The following is a 20,093-nucleotide window of genomic DNA, read 5'->3' as shown; positions in this document are numbered from 1 at the left end:
TCATGAAACCTAACGAAGCGACAAAGTTAAGAGCCTACAATGTGGAAGATACTCTATGGAGCTTGTAACTCGAGTGGAAACACAGCTAGATGGAAAAGTTAAGGATGAAACTGTGAAGTCGAAACTCAAGATGAATACTTCTTGTATCCTGCAGGAGAAAAAGACGACTATGATACGAAAAGTGACTACCACAGACTACCAAACACTGCACCTCACCACAGACCCTCCCTAAGGCGACCTGAAGGGGAAACAGCGGCCTGGGGTGAGGCTCTTAGCGCTGCCTGCCCTGAAGTGCTCAAGAGCCCCGGCAGGCGCCTGCAAGTGGCCCCGTGTGCTGCCGAGCTCCAGCCTCCAGTGGCTGTGGGGCCCAGGGCATCCTCACTGGTCCTGAAGCGACCCTCAGCCTGCCCTGGAAGCAACCCCAACATACTCAGGGTAACCAAACTGGTTTTGGTGTAATCAGCCTTTGGTCTGTTATCTCTGCCCTACCTGGGGAGAAGACACAAGGGAATCTATGGGCTTCTATTTATCATTTTATAATACACCTAAATTAACTAGATGAGAACCAACAAATCTGATAAAACATTAGGGAATAACAAGAAAAAATAGCATATTTAAAGAAAACAATTTAATGGTTCCTAAGTCTTCCTTAAATGTACTTCATACAGAAATAAAGACCATAAATCTCACCCAAAATGACACCTACTGGAAATGTGGGATTTCCAGTAGTGTGCTATGTTAAATGTGGGCAGATCTTTTAAACCTGTGGCATTATGTGGCAATGAGCTACTGGATCTGCATTCCAAGTTCACTGGCCCTTCATTATAGGTTATGTTTTTCATTTTACCAGATGACTTCTAGCCCATTTGTTTTCTTAAACCACATAGCCCAATCCAAAAATTCAAAGTTGTCAGCTCAGCATGGTGGCACACTCCAAAGGACCAGAAGTTTGAGGATGGGGTTAGCGGTGCAATGCCGTCCACTGGGAGCTGGGCCGAGAGGAGCCCTGGGTTACTGGAAGGGCATTCGGTCTGAGCTGGGAGAGGGAAAGAAAGGAACGTGCATCTCAAGAACAACAGCTCCTGGGTGCTCTGAACAAGTCCTGGTAAGCACTCCAAAGAAACATTTCTGCTCTTGTTGTATGTTCTGAACACCATTCGCAGACACGTTGAGTGGCTATTATTGTACAATTTTCAACATTTTTACTGGCAGCAGGTCTAGAGAACACTTCACATAATGATGCTAGAAGTCTCTTCCACATATTTTATGTCTGAAATTTTTTTAGTGCATTTGAAGTACTACTTTTGAATATTTATATCATTTTGATTGTTTGCTTAAGGACTCTAATTGCAAGTTAAGCTATGCCTTGTCCAAAATGCTTGGCACCAGAAATGTTTCTGATTTAGGATTGAAAAAAAATTTTTTTAATATTTTCATACACATAATAATGAGATACCTGGGGGATGTAACTCAAGTTTAAATATACATACATATTCACTTATGTTTCATACAAACCTACTTGGAGCTTGAAGTAATTTTAAACATTTCTCAACCACCCTCCATGTGAGATCATGGGCAGAATTTTCCACTTTTAGCATCATGTTAGGGTTCAAAAGGCCTTGGAATTTGGAGCACTTCAAATTTCACATTTTCTAATGAGGGACACTAAGCCAGCTATATGCATAAGACCTCCTTTACCTACCTTCCATTTCAATTGCATCCTCTGACAGGTTTTCTCTTTTCCATTACCTTTGTTTCCCTTGTAATGCACTATGAAAATTTCATGTCATACTACTTCCCCTTAATTTTTAATTATTATTACTAGTAGGATTTGCTCGTTTTTGTGAGGCAGAGTCTCACTCTATCTCAAATTGACCTGAAACTCACTGTAGTCCCAACCTGCCTCACAGGGATTACAGGAGTGTACACACCTGGCTCTGACAGGATTTTATTTTTGTTCTATTTTCTGCTTTAAGTCAATGGATTCTCATTACATTTCATCTTGTTTTCTTGTCAATTACTTTGTATTTCCTTTTGAAGTGTTTTGTTTTGTTTTTCATAGCCCCAACTGCTTCCTTGCTTGTACTTAACTTAAAGTGTTGAATATATTTTCAACTTCTACTCTTGGCTTATTATTTTATGGCCAGTGATTTGGGGGGCAATATTATGTGCGGCAGGAGTAAAGGGAAATTATTTCTTGGCTTTCTTTTTACTCCCATGGAATCTTTATTTTCTTTAACTTGTCTTCATTGCCCTACTTCCATTTGTCAATCCCCATACCAAGGGTTTAACCTACTTCATGTGTACAGGCTAGGCAAACATTCTACCATGGAGTTAGACCCTAGTCCTCAGGCTGGAATCCTGAGGACTAGGGTCTAATGCGCCTCTCAGATGGTCATTCCTCTCCTCTCTTAAGCTTTCTCTCCCGACTTAGTCCATAGAATCCTCAAGGACTATCACTGAATTCAGCAGTCATGTATGGAATTCATTCTATAGACCAGGCAGACCTTGAACTTGTGATCCACCTGCCTCAGTCTCTGGTGCAGCTAGGATTACAGGCTGGTCCTACTGTCCTTCTGAGGGAAGCTACCTCTTCTTTGATGCATCTGATTCGCCTCAGAATCAAGGTTCTGTGGGCACTGTCACATTGGGTCTAGGAACCATCTCCCTCCACCGTGGACTGTGTCCATTTCTTCACCCCACCTCTCTTTGGTCTAGATTTCCATTTTCTAAGGGCGGCCTGCGTGCACCTCTCAGATGGTCATTCCTTTCCTCTCCCCGCGTGCGCCTCTCACGTGGTCATTACTCTCCCCGCGTGCGCCTCTCACGTGGTCATTACTCTCCCCGCGTGCACCTCTCACGTGGTCATTACTCTCCCCGCGTGCACCTCTCACGTGGTCATTACTCTCCCCGCGTGCACCTCTCATGTGGTCACTCCTCTCCTCTCCCCGTGTGCGCCTCCCAGATGGTCATTCCTCTCCCCTCTTAAGACTTCTCTCCCGACTTAGTGCCCAGATGCTTCAACAGCAAGAAGTAGAAGTACTCTTTAGGGATGTATTACTCTACTTATGGCAACTGGGAATGTATGGTGTTAACAGTTCTTAGTCTACTAGTTAAGCTGAAGAGAAGAGTGACATGCAATCTCATTTGTTCTACTTGCCGACGTGGTCATTATTTTTGAAAGAGTGAAGAAACTCAAGTAGCTGGGCTGGACAGATGGCTTAGTGGTTAAAATGTTTGCCTGCAAAGCCTAAGGTCCCAGGTTTGATTCCTCAGAACCCACATAAGCCAGATGCACAAAGTGGCGCATGCATCTGGAGTTGGTATGCAGTGGCTGGAGGCCCTGGCATGCACCTCCCCCCATCTCTCTCAAAAAGTAAATAAATAAAACCAAGCAGCTGCTATTTCCTCCAAAAGCCTTTTGCGAGAAGATTTTTAATTATGGATTCAGTCTCTTTGTCACTTTCATTTGTCAGTGCAGTCATATTTTACCAGTGTGCTTTTCTGCAGGATTTGCTGATTTCATGTACAGCTTCAATTCATTGACATAACATTAGAATATCCTATTAGTACATTTCATGTAGAACTAGGAATAAGTCCTCATGTTTGCCACTGGCAATATGTCATTCTTTTTTTCTTCTTTTTGATGTCTTTTTTAAAAATGTGCAGTTTTCAAGACACACAAAAAATGCATAGATCTCCTAAAAGGTGAGGCCTATGATCCCTCCATAGAATCCTCAAGGACTATCACTGAATTCAGCAGTCATGTATGGAAGATGTGACAATACACAAATTTTGTGGACTGTCATGAAAATGACTTTCAGTTTCGTGCTGATTCTTGGGGGATGGGTGATCTATGGAAAGCGAATTGCCACTAAGGAATACCCTGAAATGATATGCTGGAAAAATACCAACGAGAAAGACAAAACTGCAAGCAGAAGAGCAACTAAAATCTAAACATACCGAATAAATCAACAAACAACATCCTAGTAGTTGACAACGATGACAATGCCTGCTGCTGGGCCTCACAAATCAAATGTCATTTCAGTATTATTGACAACTCATGGTTTAAAGGACAAGGAATTCAAATCATAAAGGTTATACAGGAAAGTTACAGAAGTGTGGCTGTCAGGGAACACAGTGGATACCCTCACACCTATGTGTCAACAATGGACCTGAACAGTGGCTCCTTCTTTTACTTCTAAGCTGAGAAAGGGGGCACTTTGCTTTTAACATGCAATGCTGAAATAGTCTGACTTCTCTAACATACAGTCAATGTTTTACACTTATAATCCCTTAAAATAGTTCTTTAAGTCTTAAAATTATAGTATAAAAATACAATATAAATTTAAAAGGCTAAAGATGCAGTCCAGAAAATCCTAGCATTTAGTAGAATGCTTAGAATCAGCAGGTGTTCAGTTAAGGCTTATCAGATAAGTGTGCTGGATCAGCTAATTTTCAGTACCTCCTCACTATAGACCAGTTTCTGGTGTGTCTTGTGCTTGAATAAAAAGTTACTGATCTATTAATTCATATCCACCAATGTGGTCACTTTAGGAAATGCTCCCCTTCCTTGATAATAGTTTGTTTTCTCTTGTTGAATATGATGTTTTCAGAAAGGAGATTAAAATAAGATCATCTATTAATAACAAAGTAATGACAAAAAAAGTGGAAATGTTTTTTAGTCTTGTGAGGAAAAATAACACTAACATTAATACTTAAGTACAGCTCAGTTTACCATGTTACAGCTTAAAGTCGTATATTACAAACTGAATGAACAGCTTAAAATGATGGGTGAATAACATACCAAATCCAGGGACAGCTTTGAGACTGGCTTTGAGACAGATTTTCTCCAGTCTGAGGTAGCTGCACCTCAGCAGACAATTCCAGAGGAACATCCAGTCAACTCTCGTTCGGTGGTTCATAATAATGACACTTCTTTCTCCAGGTACAAATGCATCCCCTGTTATAACCACTTTTACACCAAAGATGTTCTCCAACAACGCCTATGAAAAGCAACTTAAAGTTATAATCTGCAGATTAGGAAGCAAGAAGTAAGATTATTCCTAAGCCATATTTATGACTTTTTAAAAATATTATATATATTAAACAGCACAAAAGTAAAAAAAAAATATTTATACACACACACACACACACACACACACACACGCTTTATTTTATTTTTATTTTTTGAGGTAGGGTCTCACTCTAGTTCAGGCTGACCTGGAATTCACTCTGTAGTTCCAGGGTGGCCTAGAATTCACAGCGATCCTCCTACCTCTGCCTCCCGAGTGCTAAGATTAAAGGCGTGTGCCACCATGCCCGGTAAAAAAAATATTTTGATAGTTGTGGGAAAATTATAGACTCTTATCTTTCTTCCTAAACTTCTTGTAATGAATTCATCACTTTTGAGGTGAAAACAGAACTAAACAACTAAAGATATAAAATTTCTTTGGAAAAGCAAAAACAGAATCCAAAACAATACAATGACTTAAATTTTTAAAAAGTTGTTTCCAGTTCCCCACTGGCTCCTGTGGAGCTGCTGAGACCCTATTTGTGTACAGCCTGAGCAGACCCCAGCAAACGGTTCCCCTGCAGCTCAGGTGGGCCCAGATAGGAGGGCACTTTGCAGCAGCTGGCATGAGTAGGCACTGGCTAATGGTTCCCCAGCAGCAGTGTGGGGCAGGTAGGAGCCACCAGATCACCACATAAGATGTGCAGTGGCAAGCTCACAAGCAGGGGCCTACCTGCAATCAGCTCAACCCAGCAGGCCCATAACCAGGGGGACTAAGATTCAAACCCCCAAGTGGGATCCCCGCCAACCCCGTGCTCAGCCTTCCACCAGCTGTCACGGCCAAGCCCACCACCAAGGTCCGGGGAGTGCGTATCCCAGAGTCCACAGGGCCCTTCCTGGTCACTGAGTTAGCCAGGCACTCCAGGGCTCTTACTCAGAATTCCCAGAAGAGTAAATACACAAGAAAGACCCACTCAGGTTCAAGAGCACCCAGTTAAAACCTGAATAAGTCTGGAGATATGGCTTAGTGGTTAAGGCATTTGCCTGCAAAGCTAAAGGACCTCTGTTCCATTCCCCAGGACCCATATAAGCCAGATGCACATCTGAAGTTTGTTTGCAGTGGCTGGAGGCCCTGCAGTGTCCATTCTCCCTCTCTCTCTCTTTCTCTCTCTGTCTGTCTCTCTCTCTCTCAAATAAATAAACAATTAATTAATTTTTTTTAAAAAAAACCTGTGAATGCACCACCTTCTTACTCCTACCTTGATCAAACCTGAGCAAGGCAACCAATGCATATGCTACAAGAGATAGTGATTGCCTCAGACCAAGAAAGACAAAGACGGGCTGGAGAGATGGCTTAGCGATTAAGCGCTTGCCTGTGAAGCCTAAGGACCCCAGTTCAAGGCTCAATTCCCCAGGACCCACGTTAGCCAGATGCACAAGGGGGCGCACACGTCTGGAGTTCGTTGGCAGTGGCTGAAGGCCCTGGCATGCCCATTCTTGATCGATCGCTGGCTCTCTCTCTCTTTCTCTCTCTGCCTCTTTCTCTCTCTGGCACTCTCAAATAAATAAATAAAAATAAACAAACAAAAGTATTTTTAAAAAGAAAGACAAAGGCAAAGACAATGACCTCAAGAAGGGCAAACTCCAACTCAAATCAAAGAGCACAAGACACCAAGCAAAATATCCACGTAGGTCAACCAGCCCCATAACTGCAGCCTTAGGCCCCCTTCCCCAATGAAGCTATGGCAAGTATATTCAATAAACTTACATGAGGCCATAAATAAGAGGATGGAAGAACTAGTAGAGAACGGAAGTAAACAAATCACAAAAGTTTTTAAGGCATGGTTGAATGAAGGGAATCAACAGGAAGAATTCAGAATGAGCAGCTTAGCAGTTAAGGCACTTGGCTGTGAAGCCTAAGGACCCAAGTTCGACTCCACAGAACCCACATAAGCCAGATGCACAGGGTGGCACCACCTACCAAAACTAAATCCAGAAGAGATAAACTACCTGAATAGAGATATAACATCAAATGAGATTGGAGCTGTAAGTAAAAGACTCCCAAACAAAAAAATGTCCAGGCTCCAATGGTTTCACTGCTGAATTCTTTCAAACCTTCATTGAAGAACTAAAGCCAAGTTTTCTCAAGCTATTCCACACAACTGAAAAGGAGAGAACACTCCCTGATTCTTTCTGTGAAGCCAGCGTTGCACTAATACCAAAACCAGAGACACAAGAAAAGAGAACTACAGACTGATAACCCTGATGAACTTAAGATGCAAAAACTCTCAATAAGGTCATGGATGAGCCTAATAATGGTACCAAACTGCCTGTATTTGCTGAATAGAAAACTAATAAAAAAAAAATTCTTGCAAACTGAATTCTAGTACTTCAGGTCTTAGCTCAAAACAATAAGCCAAGAGAAGGAAATAGAAGGGAAACAACCCTGTTTCAAAAAGAAAAAAACATGAAAATTCAGGGCTGGAGAGATGGTTCAGCAACAGTTAAGCACTTGTTTGGGAAGCCTAACGACCCAGGTTTAATCCCCGAGTACCCATGTAAGCCAGATGTACATGGTGGCACATGTGTCTGGAGTTCTTTGCAGTGGCTAGCAGCTATGGTATATCCATCTCTCTATCTGCCTCTTTCTATAATAAATAAATAAAAGATTAACAAATTAAAAACTCATTTAAAAAAAGAAAAAAAATGAGAAGGACTAACATCTGTGAGACTGCTTGGCCAGGAGTTTCTCACAGGTATTCCCGCCCCTCCCATCCTGCACACTATCAGAACACGGCTGAAGGCCGTGATTGCCTTTAGGATGCCTGAAGCTCAAGCTAATCATTTTTAAAACCAGACAGGCCCCATCTAGTCAGCATCATCTAAAGCTTTGCACAGGCAGAATAACAAATGGTCCACAAAGAAATAAAATGATTCTGTCCATAAAAAGCACCAGAATTCAAACAATTCATGTTTAAAGACTAGGAAAGCAAAGGGACTATCCTCACAGCTCTCACGTCTGTTCTAGTTCCACAGAACAGCTTCAGCACTGAGAATCCATGTTGCAGTTCTCATACTGAATGAAGAGTACACAACATCTCACGATTGTTACTGCACTGGCTGAAGATTTCCCTAGATAACAGATTTATATTCATGCTTTTATAAGTGATTTCTGAGGATCACTTCTTCACCACTACTTACTACCTCCCAAGCAAGGTCACCTTGTGATCAGGAATCAGTTTTGCCATCATGTTCCTTATTCCTCTTATTTATCATTACAAGATCTGTATTTAGTCTGAGGCAAGAACTCTGTGGCACTCGTATTTCCAAGTCAGCTTTGGCCTGGCTCCTCAGATCTGTAGCTATTTAAGGCCTCCTAATCCCAAGCCATTACTCAGCCTGATGCTCCCTCAATTGAGCTATTCTGCTCAAGCCATTCTTTGAACAGAGCACCTATAGCTGGAGACAGCAATTTTACCTGGCAATCTGTGTTATCAAGTATCTGTTTTGTCTTAGGATTAACAGACCATAAAGAATCTTGTGTCCCAGGTTGAAAGTCGGAAACTGACCACTAAATACCTTACTCATAATTTACAGTGAAAGGACTGAATTCTAAATAATTTTCATTACCCCAGGTAATTAGCTAACAATCAAATTGCTGGTGAGACAGAATTTTGAGAAGCAGTAATGGCTCTGGGGACATCAGATTTTTTACCCGGACAGTATTCTGCTGAACAAAACTGTCCAAATATGAGGGCTGCTTGTGACTTTGTGGTAAAGCATGAGCCCTGGAGAGGGAAGGAGGGAGGGAGGGAGGAAGGGGGGGAGAGAAGACGGGAGAGAGTAGAGAGAGATGCCTAAATCCAAAATGAACACAGACATGAGGCCTCGTCACACAAATGCTCAGACAGAGACTAAGAGGTCACGCTGCAGACTGAGCTAAAGAGATTCTGGCAAAGGCTCGACAGTTGCAATCACCTACATGCTGCTAAAAACCACGTGATCAGAAGCATCTTAATAGAGGAAGGGCTTACTCCAGGCTCACAGAATCCAGGACACCACCAATGGCAGAAGAAGCCACGCATTTCCCAAACAGCCAGAGCTCCAGCCGCTCTTCCCACACCTTGGGGTGGGACTCCAAGATGGGTAACAGACCTCTTCCCCAGCGCGTCTCATTCCCTGGAGACTCAGGCTGAAAGCTCAGTCTTAATCAAAACACCTGAGTCTCTGGGGCCATCTATTCAAATCACCACACCAGTGACCTTTAGGACTCAGCTCACTCCAAAGAATGTACTAGAACGATTCTAGTGCCATATGTCACTTAACAGAAAATGTATGCCTTAAAAACAGGAAGATTGTGAAAGCTTAGCAATAAAATAATTTTAATGCATAAGTCACAAAAGAGATCAATTTGTAATTATATCTATAAGCAATAATTAGTCTGAGTACATTTATTTTTATTTTGTAGAAAAGTTTGTTTAACTGCAATTGCTTAAAATATTTATAGGGAAGAAGAGAATGAATTTTAGAATGACTTACTCCTGAATAAAAAGGTCCTTAAAATACTAATACCTTATAAAAATATTAAATAACAAAAACACCCTTGATAGTTTTTTCTCCATTTTTTCAACAGATGTTCACTAATTTAAAATTGAAATATCAAATTTTTAGTAAGCTAGCTATAAGAACACAAGTTCTATGAATATCTTAACTCAGAAGACTCTGTGCCAGATATGCTGTGACTAGATTTTTTTATTGACTTATTTGCAAGCAAAGAGACAGATATATATATATATATATATATATATATATATATAGAGAGAGAGAGAGAGAGAGAGAGAGAGAGAGAGAGAGAGAGAGAATAGGCAGGCCAGGGCCTCCAGCCACTGCAAACAAGCTCAAGATGGATGTACCAGTTTGTGCACCTGGCTTTATGTGGTACTGGGGAATCAAACCTGGGCCGTTAGGCTTCTTTGCAGACAAGAGCCTTAACCACTGAACCATCTGTGCAGCCCCAAATATGTGCAATTTTAATAGTACACAAATAGCTGAATCTTATCCATGTGTTAAACTAGTACAACAGAAGTCAGGAACAGCTGAAATTATCACTGAAAACTGAAGTTGTTTTTCAAGAACCCAACACCTTCTGGCTACGTCCACCTTAACCTCAATGTTGGACCAGACTTTTTCTCTAGCAGACATCAGATGACGTGACTGGTTTACAAGCTATTTGCTTACAAGAGACCCACTCACAGTTTCCATTTAATCTCCCACAAAGCAGAGAAACTTCTTCTGTCTATTCATTCTTCGCTACTTTTGATATATAAAAAAAGAGCTAAACTCTTCCATTCGGTGCATGTAACTGAACATGCACACACGCGTGATGTGCTCCTGCTGGGAGGAGCCAGGGAGCACTCCCTCCTGCCCAACTGCTGACACAACCTGAGAAAAAGTGAGTTAAGTTCCTCAATGAAAGTTTGGTAGAATTCAGCAATGCATCCATCTGGACCTGGACTTTTTTGGGAGTTGGGAGGCTTTTAATTACTTTTTAAATCTCATTAGATGTTATAGCTCTATTCAGGTAATTTATCTCTCCTGGGTTGAGTTTTGATGGTATAAATGAAGGAATTCAGCCGTTTCTTCCGATCTTCCAATTTTGTGGAATATAAGTTTTTGAAATATATCCTGATAATTCTCTCAATTTTATTGGTATCTGGTATAGCATCTCCTTTTTCATTATTAATCTTGTTTTAAGTCTTTTTTTTTCTTTTGATCAATTTGGCCAGGGGTTTATTAATTTTCCATATTTTTTTCAAAGAACCAGCTCTTCATTTCATCAACTTTAAAAATTATTTTCATTTCAAATTCATTGATATCTGCTCTGGTACTTTTTGTTTTACTAATAGTTTTTCAAGGTAGACTCTCACTCTATCCTAGGCTGACCTGGAAGTCATTATGTAGGTTCAGGCTGGCCTCAAACTCACAGAGATCCTCCTACCTCTGCCTCCCAAGTGCTGAGATTAAAGGCGTGCGCCACCACGCCCAGCCCATCTGGTACTTTGGGGTTAGGATTGTTCTGGGTTTTCGAATGCCTTCAGATGGATGATTAAATTATCATTTGAGATATCTGTTTTTGTAATGTAGGCATTTAATGCTACAAACTTTCCTCTTAGGACGGCCTTCACTGTGCCCCTAAGTTTTGGTTTGTTCTGATTACATTGTCACTCAGTTCCAGAAATTTTTTTATTTCTTCAACAATCCATCCATTGAGTTCTTTCTGTTGGTTCTCTTCAGTCGTCATGGAGGTTGGTGAGGATGTGGGTCTGTCCGCAGGTTTGGCTGGGTACGCCTGAATCTGTGTAGGCTCCCCCTCGTGTGTGCAGCCTCCAGGTGGGTCAGAGCGAGACCCTGGAGGCCTGGGGCGCTCAGTGTCTGAGCTGTGGAGTTGATCAGCTGAAGTCCCTGCTCGGGAGATGCAGCAGGCAGGACAGGAAGTGAGGGCTGCCTGCAGGACAGGGCGGAGCTCTCCAGGACCCTGGTCGCCCAGGGCTACTCAGTGTCTGTGGCTTGGGAGTGAGATCACCTCTGCGGGCCCCACTGGTGGCAGCCACAGCAGGGGTTGGTGGAAGGGGTTAGGGAAGGGAGGAAGACCTGCGTGTACGACCGATATCTAATCCTGGCAAGTGGGGACCAGGGAGCCTCGCAGGGAGAGGGAGGCTCACCCGAGTCCTGGGCGCCCAGTGCACTCACTTTCCCAGGCAAGCGTGAGATCCGCTCCAGTGTCCCCATTGGTGGCAGTGGCACTGGCAATGGGGGAGGGGTGACATGTGGATGTTTGCTTTGACTTTTCTCCCTCATATGTGAGTGAAATGCTATTTGTTATAAACCTACTACAGCAGCAGCTCTTAGGTTGTGCCTGTGAAATAGACAACTTTAAGTATAAATATAGAAAAGAGGGAAGAAGGCGGAAGTCAAAAGGGCCTATCTAGCACTATTACATTGTATAATTTTATAAAACACATAATCAACTTTAGTAAAGCAAGGATAACTTTCAGCAAGGGGTGAATGTGAATTTAAAAATTATTCACCTGAATTCATTTTAAACAGGAAAGGCATACTGTAAATGATTTAGTAGTATTCAATTTGCAGGAAACTTTTAAGAAGCATCTACCTCTTTAAAATAGGAAATCAATCCCAACCACTGGTCCAGGAAATTTTACCAGTTAACTCCACCTAAGAGGTCCCCAGCAAATACTTTTCTCTCTACAAAGATCACACTGGGAAGTGGTGCAGATGTCAACCTAAATGCACAGGTAAAAACAATCCTTTCCCGACTAGGGAAGAACAGTTCCCTTCTCGCTTTCTCTTTCAGGTACTCCAAGTCAACACCTCTCTACCACTACAGACTGATCAACCCGGCAACCTAAGGCCCAGCCAGGACATCAAGGAATGGCACCCTCTCCAAGAGAATGTCCATGCCTCCCTCCACCCCAGGGAGGGGAGAGCCAGTCTGGAGTCCACAGAGGGTCAGCGGCTCAGGACGAGCTCATCGCGGGCTGCGGCCTGGGTGCCCTCCCCGGGTACCTGGTGCCCTATCCTCTGTGAACGTCCTGTAGACACGGCCCCGGTGATGCCGCTGGCCTCCTCTCAGACAGGAAACCCTGTTTCCCAAAACCTTTACGTTCCTAAATTCTGTAATTACTGGAAAAAATCACATCTGTGTCACAGGTTTAAAAAGATGTTTGCTATGACAATCTTAACTTCTTTTATCATTGTTTTATAAAAAATGAAATGGAAATAAAATCTAATGATGTGAACATTTTTCAATCTACATCTTTAAGTTTCTATGTATTTTTATTACATGTGAGGTATACTTTCAATGTTATAAAAGTAAAAAAGAAAATTCATGAATATGAAAAGAAGCTCTTGATTTTCAAGAAGGTTTTTTTTTGTTTGTTTGTTTATCGAGGTAGGGTCTCACTCTGGTCCAGGCTGACCTGGAATTAACTCTGTAGTCTCAGGGTGGCCTTGAACTCATGGCGATCCTCCTACCTCTGCCACCCGAGTGCTGTCAAGAAGGTATTTTAAGGGTATGAAATATTATTTCTCTGCAAAGAATTTTTCCACCTTTAAAGTTTCTTATATAACATGAAGGAGTTATTTTTCTTCAGCAACCCAAACCTGATGCTAACAAAACGAAATCAATAGATGGTCCATTCTAGTACAGACAGACAGGCTGCTTTGCTCGTGTGTAACTTACCACAGGAAGTGTGAGCCAGGTGGCCAACAGGCGGCTGCTGATCCAGCAATACCAAGATGGGTTTATTAACATCAAAGGTATGACGGGACCCAGCATAAAAATACTTCCCCAAAAACTTCCAGCAAACAGGAAGAGTATAAAAAAAATCCCTTTCCATGATACCATCATTCTGAAAGATAAAAAGAGAAAGAGATGCAAGAATGTATTACCATACATTTAAGTGCTCAAATTCCACATCACAACGATGCACACAATAATTACACGGTTACTGGAAGGGCTCGATAAGGGCTAACAGAGCCTGAAGTTCATGGAGGTAGCCCTCCTGTATGGTCTACCGGCCTCACAGTAGTCAGCACAAGAGAAACTGACACTTAACAGGGTGAATAAATGTCTGGCCTACAAGCAAAACAAAGGTGTCTCGGAGCCTTGCTTGTTTGTTTACTTTACCAATTGATGCTTTCATAAAACTATCTTTTCTAGAATGTTATATAATGCAAAATTTAAAATAGTGCAGAGGTTTTTCTCTGCCTAGAAGCAGATAAACCGAGTGTGGCTATTCAGCTGTGTAAGGATGAGCACACCTAACCACAAAGACAATTTAACAGAGCACAGCACACATTTTCAGAAGCCTAGACCTGTTCTTTCTGTACATTGGATGAAAGAAATAAATGAAAAAAATCACACCTCTGGGCACTTGGTCTTAAACTGGCTCTTGAGCTGGGGGAGCAGCAGCGAGATCTTCACGGGCTTCACTGAGCTACCTGCCAAAGCGTTACTTGTGATCAGAACCCAATGTGGCCACTTTAAAATAAATACTTAGAATCACATTTTTAAAATGAAACCCCAACATTTGTTTTTATGATCTAACTTCCAGCAGAGCAAATTATATTTCACCTCAGGATAATAGTGGTTGTAAATATCACAACTATGAAAATAACGGATTTAAAAACGGTATTGCATAGATCAGGGCCTCAGACATTTTTAGAATGAAAAGAGGAAACAAAATTAAAATTTCAAATACTGTGATTTTTTTAATGTAGGGCAAACAGCTAAATTGGACAGTTAACTGACAAACACAGGGTCATTTTTATCTGGATACCAAATGTATTTCTACAGAGTCACAGACACGCAGGGCCACACCAGCTGCTTGGTGGTCCGGCGCCGTCAGCCCAGCGTCTCTAAGGCCGCCGCAGGCCCACGTGCTCGCTCAAGGCGCAGTCTTAGCCACGGAGCCCATCACGCCAGCCCCAAGGTGCACTTCTTACACTTACCTGTATTCCAAGATCTCTAGTGTGCAGAAACACCAAAGTGCACAAAGACCTGGGTGCAAGCTGCGATTCTGAACAACTGAGAAAGAGAGCCTGCTGCCAAGGGAAGAAGGAGCACTTCAAAGCACTTGTATGTCACAGAACACCAAAGCACCCATTCACCAGAAGAGGGCAACCAAACTGTCCAATACGGACAGATTTCTGTGATAGATTGTTGTTCAACACACAAATAAGCCCAGTTACAAGAATTGGATTGTGTGACCCCATTTTTGCCTTAAGAGAAATGCTGGAAAAAAATACACATATGTATATGCGTGTTCAGAAGTATTTTTTTAATTTGTTTATTTCTTTTTTTGAGAGAGAGAAAGAGGCTAGATGCGCTGACTACTGAGGCTGCTTGCCAGCCTCGTTCTTGAAAGAACCCGCCCACTGCCTTTGCCGGAGGAGGATGTGGCCCATCCTCTGGGAACTGAAGTCTGGTGATCACCCACAGTCTGCAGTCAAGAGGTTACTCCCTCCTGCTAATGGTGGCGGCAGCAGAGTGCTTGCCTCTCATTGTTTCAAAAAGTAACAAAACCAAGCGATACACAGACAGACTGAAAGATGGACAGACAGATTAGGAGTATATGTGAAGGTGGTAAGTGTTTAAAGAGAAAATGAAAGTAACTGTCGCAAAGCATAATGGCGGTGATGGGGACATACAGAACTTGTGAGATGTCGCTGGAAAACGATCCCTTGATTACAACAACATTTACACTTGCGCACTTAAACTGGACACTTGCTAAGTGACCCAGTTGGGTGACACGTAGCTCATAAGAAGACGCAAACGGTCAATGTCAGCTTTGCCTTTCATGTTCCCAAAACTGTCCCTGAGCCGAACTTAGCAGCACACTAGTGTAACTGCAGCACTGGGGAGACCGAGGCAGGAGGGTCACGGGTTCAAGGTCAGCCTAGACCACATTAGAAAACATTATCTCAAAACAAACAAAAGAATCATTCAGCTTACCTCACAGCATTTATCTCTACTTACTTGAAGTTTAAACTCATGATAAAATACTGAACCAGTCAGTTAAACCATAAAAGACTAAAAGATAGATGCATGGAGACCTTCAAAACCATTGAGAGGTCTATGGAGGCCAAATCCACATACACAAATTATGAGTCCATAAACAAAGGCACATAAAGAGGGAAAGGGAAGAAAATGGAAGAAGAAAGAAAATGGGAAGGGAAGAAGAGGGGAAGGGAAGAAGAGGGGAAGGGAGTGGGGGAACAGACATTCTCTTAAAAATAAAGTTCTAGCAAAATCGGTTTTTTTAAAAGTAAGGGAAACAAAATGGACATTTCTACTGATTTTATTTACTTTAATGAGAAGCATATCCACATGAGAGAGAAAAAGTAAAAAGTTAAAATAATCTAAAATTACCAAGTTATTTCAATCAATTCATTTGAGCACCAAGTAGTCATCCCAAAAGTCTCATATAGTTTTTCAACTGTCAAGTATTAACTGTGTTCAGCTAAGCATTATGAAGATTAGTAACATGGAATCTGTGCACTCCTATGATACACCCATGTGGGAAAGAGAACAGTAAGATTAAGGAAGGAAGGAAGCGGCTAGAGAGATTGCTTAGCAGTTAAGCATTTGCCTGTGAAGCCTAAGGACCCCGGTTCGAGGCTCCATTCCCCAGGACCCATGTTAGCCAGATGCATAAGGGGTGCATGTGTCTGGAGTTCATTTGCAGTGGCTGGCGGCCCTGGCACACCCATTGCCCCCCCCCCCCCCGCCGCCTCTTTCTCTCTGTGTATGTTACTCTCAAATAAATAAATAAAAATAAACAAAAAAAATTAAAAAAAGAAAGAAAGTAAGAAAGGAAGGGAGACAGACAAGAAAACAGTTCAAATTCATTTAAAGTTGGGAAGTCTGTCAGCTTGTAAAATGGTAGTCGTCTAGAGCTAGACTTAAAGCCACTCAGCTTCTTAGGTCTCACAGGCCTCTATCTCAGCATAGCATGAAAAAAGTGGGGAGTGGCAAGGTCTGGGGGCCATGTCAAAATTGTGACAGAGCGAGGCAAAGATCCATCTTCTACAGCCACTAGGAAGCAGCATAGAGAACTCAGCCACTGAGAAGGAATGAAGACCCAGAGAAGATCTGGTCCAGGAGGGGGGACAGCGCACAGGTGGGCTGAAGGACGTACCCGGAGAAGGCTGACCGGCCGCGGCCTCCTTCTGGTGCTCACTGTGTGGCAGGTGACCTGTCAGTCGGGAAGAAGCCTACAGCAGTACTGGGCCTTCTGCTAGACTCGGCCGCCACTCAAATTACTTCCAACAATACAAGTTATCAACAGCAAGTTTTTAAATGAAATGTCACCAATATTTTCTGAGTAAATGGCAGAAACACTGTACTTCCACAATTTCCTGTTATTACAAAGGTTTCTCTCTGAGACACAAAAGCTAAAACTACACACCCCCACAGTAAGCAGAACGCTACCAGCCTAAAACCATTTCAGAAAAGAGGATGAGGGGAACTAAGATTCCGCCTGCCTTACCTTTCCATTTACTTATTACAGCCCCAAAATGTTAACGATAAAGTTACAAGTGAAAATGAAACATGTACCCACAAAAACAATTACATGAATGCTTATAGCTATATTAATAGTCAAAAGGAGATAAACACAAATATCTTCATTTATTATTGAATGGGCAAACAAGAGATCAATGGATAATAAGGAACAAAAAAAAAAGGGGGGGGAATTTTGAAACATGCTAAATACAGGTGGGGCCTGACACCACCACGCTGAGGTAGAGAAGACAGCCACAACAGACGGGCAGGGCACAACTCACTCCAGGGTCTGGAATGTCCAGGGCAGGAAAGACACTGAGCCACAGAGGAGACCCGGGGTCCCGGCGCTGAGGACCCTTGGAGCAGGAAGTGACTACCAATCCGTGAATCCACAATTGATTGTCTACAAACAAAATGTTCTCTCGTTCGGGCGTGGGGATGGCAGCCCAAATCCGAACCACCAGAAGCCCGGCGTCTCAGAGCCCCACAAGCTCCACACTGTGTGAAGTGAGGGGATGTGAATTAGAGCTCGAAACAGACACATCACCGAGAGATTGCCAGTTCTGCTGGGGAGAGTATGAGCACTGAAGGAAGAGAGATTCTGAGACACTGCAAGGGACGAGCACCACAGAAACAAGAGGTGAGCCCCAAATGTATCCATGTATTTTATGGTGTTCATGTAGATGGAGAATAACATTAGAGCACATCCATGTATTTTATGATGCTGCATGTAGATGGAGAATAACATTAGAGCACATCCATGTATTTTATGGTGTGGCATGTAGATGGAGAATAACATTAGAGGACATCCATGTATTTTTATGGTGTTCATATAGATGGAGAATAACATTAGAGCACATCCATGTATTTTATGATGTTGCATGTAGATGGAGAATTACATTAGAGTACATCCAGGTATTTTATGGTGTTGCATGTAGATGGAGAATAACATTAGAGCACATCCAGGTATTTTACGGTGTTGCATGTAGATGGAGAATAACATTAGAGCATCATCCATGTATTTTATGGTGTTCATGTAGATGGAGAATAACATTAGAGCACATCCATGTACTTTATAATGTTTCATGTAGATGGAGAATAACATTAGAGCATCATCCATGTATTTTATGATGTTGCATGTAGATGGAGAATAACATTAGAGCACATCCATGTATTTTATGGTGTTGCATGTAGATGGAGAATAACATTAGAGCACATCCATGTATTTTATGATGTTGCATGTAGATGGAGAATAACATTAGAGCACATCCATGTATTTTATGGTGTTGCATGTAGATGGAGAATAACATTAGAGCACATCCATGTATTTTATGTTCTTGCATGCAGATGGACAATAACATTAGAGCATCATCCGTGTATTTTATGGTGTTGCACGTAGATGGTCAATAACATTAGAGCACATCCATGTATTTTATGGTGTTCATGCAGATGGAGAATAACATTAGAGCACATCCATGTATTTTATGGTGTTCATGTAGATGGAGAATAACATTAGAGCATCATCCATGTATTTTATGATGTTGCACGTAGATGGAGAATAACATTAGAGCACATCCATGTATTTTATGGTGTTCATGTAGATGGAGAATAACATTAGAGCCCATCCATGTATTTTATGGTGTTCATGTAGATGGAGAATAACATTAGAGCCCATCCATGTATTTTATGGTGTTCATGTAGATGGAGAATAACATTAGAGCACATCCATGTATTTTATGGTGTTCATGTAGATGGACAATAACATTAGAGCACATCCATGTATTTTATGATGTTGCATGTAGATGGAGAATAACATTAGAGCATCATCCATGTATTTTATGATGTTGCATGTAGATGGAGAATAACATTAGAGCACATCCATGTATTTTATGATGTTGCATGTAGATGGAGAATAACATTAGAGCACATCCATGTATTTTATGTTGTTGCATGTAGATGGACAATAACATTAGAGCATCATCCGTGTATTTTATGGTGTTGCACATAGATGGTCAATAACATTAGAGCACATCCATGTATTTTATGGTGTTCATGTAGATGGAGAATAACATTAGAGCACATCCATGTATTTTATGGTGTTCATGTAGATGGAGAATAACATTAGAGCACATCATGTATTTTATGGTGTTCATGTAGATGGAGAATAACATTAGAGCCCATCCATGTATTTTATGGTGTTCATGTAGATGGAGAATAACATTAGAGCCCATCCATGTATTTTATGGTGTTCATGTAGATGGAGAATAACATTAGAGCCCATCCATGTATTTTATGGTGTTCATGTAGATGGAGAATAACATTAGAGCCCATCCATGTATTTTATGGTGTTCATGTAGATGGAGAATAACATTAGAGCACATCCATGTATTTTATGGTGTTCATGTAGATGGAGAATAACATTAGAGCACATCCATGTATTTTATGGTGTTCATGTAGATGGAGAATAACATTAGAGCACATCCATGTATTTTATGGTGTTCATGTAGATGGAGAATAACATTAGAGCACATCCATGTATTTTATGGTGTTCATGTAGATGGAGAATAACATTAGAGCACATCCATGTATTTTATGGTGTTCATGTAGATGGAGAATAACATTAGAGCACATCCATGTATTTTATGGTGTTCATGTAGATGGACAATAACATTAGAGCATCATCCATGTATTTTATGGTGTTCATGTAGATGGAGAATAACATTAGAGCACATCCATGTATTTTATGGTGTTCATGTAGATGGAGAATAACATTAGAGCACATCCATGTATTTTATGGTGTTCATGTAGATGGAGAATAACATTAGAGCACATCATGTATTTTATGGTGTTCATATAGATGGAGAATATCATTAGAGCACATCCATGTATTTTATGGTGTTGCATGTAGATGGAGAATAACATTAGAGCACATCCATGTATTTTATGGTGTTCATGTAGATGGAGAAAAACACTAGAGCACATCCATGTATTTCA

At 41.6% G+C, this 20,093-nt stretch overlaps 1 protein-coding gene across 2 annotated transcripts in view; it reads right to left on the bottom strand.

Moving 5' to 3' along the window:
- Window positions 1-20,093, bottom strand: part of Lclat1 (lysocardiolipin acyltransferase 1) — a 143,106-nt gene that overhangs the window by 83,587 nt on the left and 39,426 nt on the right. The window contains exons 2-4 of one of the 2 annotated variants that reach the window (XM_045149598.1): window positions 13,959-14,035; window positions 13,275-13,443; window positions 4,808-5,006 (exon numbers count right to left, since the gene is read on the bottom strand). In XM_045149598.1, coding sequence (XP_045005533.1) covers window positions 4,808-5,006; window positions 13,275-13,442 — 367 coding nt within the window. In that variant the 5' untranslated portion in view covers window position 13,443; window positions 13,959-14,035. The remainder of the gene's footprint in view (window positions 1-4,807; window positions 5,007-13,274; window positions 13,444-13,958; window positions 14,036-20,093) is intronic. The other variant, XM_045149597.1, reaches the window with a different exon arrangement.

The sequence above is a fragment of the Jaculus jaculus genome, chromosome 5, assembly GCF_020740685.1.
Source record: "Jaculus jaculus isolate mJacJac1 chromosome 5, mJacJac1.mat.Y.cur, whole genome shotgun sequence".
Lineage (NCBI taxonomy): Eukaryota > Metazoa > Chordata > Mammalia > Rodentia > Dipodidae > Jaculus > Jaculus jaculus.
This window is presented reverse-complemented; position numbering and strand designations above follow the sequence as displayed.